At 31.5% G+C, this 6,123-nt stretch overlaps 1 protein-coding gene across 1 annotated transcript in view; it reads left to right on the forward strand.

Annotated features, from left to right (window-relative positions):
* Positions 1–4,903: 4,903 nt before the first annotated feature.
* The window catches only part of LOC108572751 (sorting nexin-4-like), a 3,120-nt gene continuing 1,900 nt past the window's right edge, over positions 4,904–6,123 (forward strand). The window contains 2 exon segments of the mRNA XM_017935035.1: positions 4,904–5,057; positions 6,037–6,123. The exon segment at positions 6,037–6,123 is cut by the window's right edge and continues 279 nt beyond it. Coding sequence (XP_017790524.1) covers positions 4,980–5,057; positions 6,037–6,123 — 165 coding nt within the window. The 5' untranslated portion in view covers positions 4,904–4,979.

Raw genomic sequence — 6,123 nt, forward strand, 5'->3', positions numbered from 1 at the left:
TTAAAAGTAATTTCTACTTCTAAAATAATCAAAGAAATATTCACATACGAGCTATCGACATTGAATTCGCGGTATTTTATTTCCGTATTAAAAAAAGAAATATCTACAGGTGACGCTGCCATCGTTTTATCCCGACCACACGATTCATCTAACAATAAATATGTATAGTAATACGTCGAGTATGCAATAAGTTCTTCTCGACGACGTACGCATTTCACAAAGTGTTATCTCAACTGTTGCAAGAAATAAATATATCAAGTTATGGATGGTCTTGAAAGTGTTTCGTCTGTAGAATCAGTTAGTTCTTATACAGTTTTGTACGGGTAAAATCTTTCGAAAAATGAGCGAACGCAACATTCGTTTTTAGCATTCAATGTTGTTTTACTTCCGGAAGGAGTAATGTGTGGAAGAAATAAGAGAAATTTGTAATGTGTATGACGATGATGATGCTATTAAACACAAACCCACGCGTTGCATTTATATAATTCACATCGAAGAGGCAATTCACCACATCAATGACGCTACGGGTTTACCTTCTACGTTGCAGCCGGTACCTTATCGACAATTGATACCCTACCGACCTACAACTCCATGACCCACTTTGAACACAAACCAGGTGCAAACGAGGATTCCGAAAAAAATTCGACAGTCTGAGAAATGGTTAACTTGATCTACTTATTGAATTCGACAATCTTTTAATTTTGAAATCGGAGCAAGCAATGTAAGTCAACCATTTCTCAGACGCTCGAAATTCGGCATTAAGTCTCAATTAGTTCAATTTTCGAGAAATTAAACTCACGACAATTAATCTAAATTCTTGAGGCTATTTTTGCACAAGTTTCTAAGTTCTTCACTCGAATTTCTGGATTTTTACGATATTTTCAATTTTTTGTATTTCTAGCAGTTTACGGAATTAGTTTATTTAATTTTGTAACGAAATATTATTTAAAGAATAAGTGTTTCGCAAAAGGAAGTGGGTATGGTGTTTAAAGGAGATATAAATGGACTGCAAAGTACTGTAAAACAATATTGGTATATTGTAAGCTTTTGTAAAATATGTTTTGTATAGTTATCTTACAATAAATAATTTATTTTTTAATAAATAAATACATTTCTTCATTTTTCCTGATGTTGAAGTCCTTTCCCTGATTCCTGTCATGGTTCGAAAGTTCAATCTATAATTCACACAAAAAGAACATTAACATTTAAATTTTCAGCACAAGTTATAAACAATTTTTGACTAATCTACTGTATACAATTCTTAATTCAATGTGAAATTAATAAATTAAGCCGTTCTATTAAGTTAAATTATACAAAAAGTATATTTAATATTTCCAATAATTATAAACTATCCTCTAACAAAAATTAATTTTTCGCTAATTAAAGTACTTGAAAATAAGCCAGAAACTGTATTTTACAATTTACATTATTAGTAACATTAAAGCAATTACACATTGATTATAAATATCAATTAAATATAATAGGGATAACGAGAATAGCAATAGCGAAGCGAAACAAGGAAACGAATAGCGGAACTTATATGTATAGATAAGGATAGTACTCGAGAAATGAGTAAGACAAGGAAAGCAATAGGGATAGACAAGGACAGAAAAAATTGGCGGGCGAGAGTAACGCCATCTTGCGTCTGGTGACGTGAACTACGATTTTTTAATAGGAAAACATGATATAAACAGAGGTATTAGACAAGGAAAGCAATAGTGTGCGAGAAGGATAGAGAGAGAACGCTTCCTATTGGCTGAGGGCACCCAAGCTCGACCAACCACGGGCTAAACCAAGTCGGTCCGTGAAAAATCATTAATAACTCATTAATTACGATGATTCTGTGAACTTTTAGAATTGAAGAATGAAGAGTGAACCTTCAGCAACTTTCCCATATAGTTTTTAATGCTCTAAACCCTTTCAATAATTAGTTATTAACAATTGTAGTACGTGATGTCGGGAACGATACCGCATACCGTCAAGTATCTTTACGGTTTTTCAATAATTTCATAGCTTTCTGCTAAATTCGCATGTAAATAACTATACGCATCCGAAAGGCAACACCTTTAGCTACATTCTTTTGTAAGTTTCATTAACATATTCGCTTTAGTTTAGGAGTTATTAAACATTATAGCGGCAGTCTCCTATCCGTCGGATTCGAGGATGGTCAACTGTTATAAACAATTGCTAATATCTCTGAATCTATCTACAATTTGTGAACTTTTAGGACTGAAGAATGAAGAGTGGATCTTCAGAAACTTTCACATATAGTTTTTAGTGCGCTAGACCCCTTCGATAATTAGTTATTAACAATTTTAGTACAGGATGTCGGGAACAATACCGCATACCGTCAAGTATCTTTGCGGTTTTTCAATAATTTCGTAGCTTTCTACTAAATTTCCATGCAACTAAACGAATTCGTCTGAAAGGTGATTCCTTTAACTACATTCTCATATAACTTTTATTAACATATTCCTTGTTGTTTAAAAGTTATTAAACATTATATGAGAGACTCTTATTCATCGTACTCGAGCATAGTTAACTCTTATAAAAAATTGCTAATATCTAATAAACCAGACCACTCACGATTACCAAACCAATTGTAGAATATAAATAAAAGTCCATTCTACATTCTACATACTTGAAAGTGCATAATTAATCATGCGTTTCTATTGAAATAACGCAAATGTGTGACGCTTGAAAACAACGGGTGTAATACTCACATAAAGAAGGTTTAATATCTCACAAATTACGACGGTTATGATAATAAAAATAGAAGGAGAAACTAGCTAAAGGAATAGCCTTTTGAATGCATGCATGAAAGTGCATAAATTATTTGTACCATGCTATAAAATTATTGAAAATTTTAAAGGAATGTGATATCGTTCCCGACATCCTGTATTAAAATTGTTAATAACTAATTATTGAAGGGGTCTAGTTCATTAAAAACTATATGTGAAAGTTGCAGAAGGTCCACTCTTCATTCTTCAATTCTAAAAGTTCATAAATTGTAGATAAATTCAGAGATATTAGCAATTGTTTATAACAGTTGACTATACTCGTGTACGACGGATAGGAGACTGTCCCTTATAATGTTTAATAACTCCTAAACTAAACCGAATATGTTAATGAAACTTATAGAAGAATATAACTAAAGATGTTGCCTTACAGTCGCATATGGTTATTTCCACGAGAATTTAGTAGAAAGCTACGAAATTATTGAAAAACCGCAAAGATACTTGACGGTATGCGGTATCGTTCCCGACATCACGTACTGAAATTATTAATAACTAATTATTGAAGAGGTTTAGCGCACTAAAAACTATATGTGAAAGTTGCTGAAGGTTCACTTTTCATTCTTCAATTCTAAAAGTTCACAGAATCGTCGTAATTAATGAGTTATTAATGATTTTGCACCGACCGACTTGATTAGCTCGTGGGAGGTGGAGCTTAAGAGCCCGCTAGCCAATAGGAAGCGTTCTCTCTCTGTCCTTCTCGCACACTAGTGCTTTCTTTGTCTAATACCTCTTTATATTTGGTAATCCTATTAGAAAAATGTAGTACTCGACACCAAACGTGAGATGGCGTTGGTCTCGCTCGCCATTATTTTCTGTCCTTGTCTATCCCTATTGCTTTCCTTGTCTTACTCGTTTCTCAAGGGCTGTCCTTGCTACCGCTATGACTTTCCTTGTCTAACTCGTTTCATTCTGCTGCTATTCCCTTCCTTGTTTATTCGTTTCTCTAGTGCTATCCTTGTCTATCCGTATTCCTTTCCTTGTCTTACCCATTTCTGTATTGCTAAACACCTCGCCGAGATATTATCCTTCGTGGTGTACTCAATTTTCGAAGTTTCCGCTAAAATTTCGGGATTTTTTCAACTTTTACGCGTTCCCAGCGGTTTCTAGACTTAGTTTATTTAATTTTGCAATGGAATATTGTTTAAACAATCAGATTTTTAAAACATAAAATGGACGCGGTGTGTAAGGGGCAATTAAATTGACTGTAAAATGCTATAAAGCAATATTGGTATATTTTAAACTTTTGTAAAATACATTTTTTTTACACTTATCTTACAAGAAATAATTTATTTTGTTTTTAATAATTGCAATTCTTCATTGCTTCTTATATTGAAGTCCTTTCTTTGATTTCCATGGTGTTCTGAAAGATCCATTTGTAATTCATGAGAAAAGAATATTAATTATTCTATTTTTTAATAAAAGTTATAAACAATTTTTGACTAATCTACTGAATTCAGGGGTTAATTCAATGCAAAATTAATATATTGAACTGTTTTATTACGTTAATGCATACAATTTTGTTTAAGACTTCCAATAATTATAATCAACCATTTAAATTGTTATTTGACAGGAAACATACACATCTTTACAAAATTAATCCCTTAACCCTGAATAATTTCGTAAATATTTAATACTTCTTATATTTAATTAATTTCTTTGTATAGTATGACCTTTATCCCCTCTTTGTGCAAACAATATTGAATTTACTAGTAATATACTTACAAACCAGAGAAAAGCTTTTTTAAGGGGATAATTTTCCACGCGCATATTCGTGGAGAAGAAATACATGCGCAAATTATTCCATCCCTTGTAATCAACCGCTCGCACTCATTTTATAGACTTCCTGTTTCAACCTAATTTTTAAAATTCCCTAGATCGTGATTAGAAATTTCGTAGATTATAATTATTTATAAAACAATTACGCTTCAAATCAATTCTTTACTTTCAATTATTTGTTGACGTTGCAATAAATATGCCAATGAAATTGATGGAATATTTTTCGCAAAATCATTAGTGATAAAGTGATTCGGTATCGGATATTTTAAAGGGAATTTAGTTTGGTGCAACTTAAAATGTTCTGTCGACTAAAGTGGCACTGTGAGCAATGGAGAAAGTGGACGTAATGTGAAAGGTTTCGAAGTTTCTTTGCCGCTTCGTAGATTTTTAGGCCAGCTCGGAATCATGGAAGAAGTGTTTCAGAACGGAAATTATCAGAGGGAGGCGAATGCAAACATGACTACAGCAGAAACACAAAAAGAGGTAAGAAACGCTTTGATTATGTACCTGTTTTAATTCGTCCGCCAAATCAATACGTCCCTTGACATTATATTTTAAACGCGTGGTTTTGAATGACTTTCTAAGTAGTTTAATTACCTTATAAAACTTTTACAAATGATAACATTAAATTGCTTTAAGTTAAAGATGTAATAAATAACGATACTGAAATTATTTGTGCATTGCGAAAGAATCGAAACGACGCACAGTGGTTCTCATACTTTGTTATTGTTTGCATAAGTTTGTCTCTGTTTGGTCTTATCTTATAATCTTACTTGTAATAAATTATGATTAAACTTTCGTTGTTGTTTGATCTACTACAATTATTTTATGTAGCAAATTTTTAATTTTATATGTCCATTACGTACATTAGTTTCAATTAAACTACTGTTAGTGGATGTTTAAATTAATACAAACGTATCAAACATCTATAAAATAAATGGTACTGCATTATTCGAGGAAGTTTATGTGCATTATCAAAATGGAAAAATTAAATTTGTCATGTTATTGGAAAATTGCCTAAGTAGGTCACAAATTTTTAAGTTGAGTACCGCTATAGAAGTTTGGCGGTATCTACAGTATGTGCATACGTTTATGAGGGATATTTAAACTTATGTGTAATGTCTTAAGTGACATGTAACATTTAAAAATTGCGGAATACAAGAAATGTTGTTATCTTGTGTAATTTCAATGTGTACATTATACTTTACAGACCTTTTTAATTACAAAAAAATTTATGTAATCTGTACTTACATGTAATTTTTGATTATATCTGAAATTTAAAAAAATTTTTAATTTTCATCCATATACGTTTTACCTTATATTATGGATTTAAGATTTGTTTATTTTTACTTAATTGGATTAAGTTTTTCCTCAAATTTATATTTACCATTTATAAACGTAATAAATGAAATAATTGTCTTTTTTATTTTTTAATTATTTTATTATTTATGTTATACATTAGGATTCACTGCTTGATCACATGGAGATCTCAATAGTTGAAGCTGAAAAGCGGGCAAATGGAGCATTGAATTTAAGAGAATTTTATACT

This window comes from Habropoda laboriosa, unplaced genomic scaffold (genome assembly GCF_001263275.1).
Source record: "Habropoda laboriosa isolate 0110345459 unplaced genomic scaffold, ASM126327v1 scaffold22, whole genome shotgun sequence".
Taxonomy (NCBI): Eukaryota; Metazoa; Arthropoda; class Insecta; order Hymenoptera; family Apidae; genus Habropoda; species Habropoda laboriosa.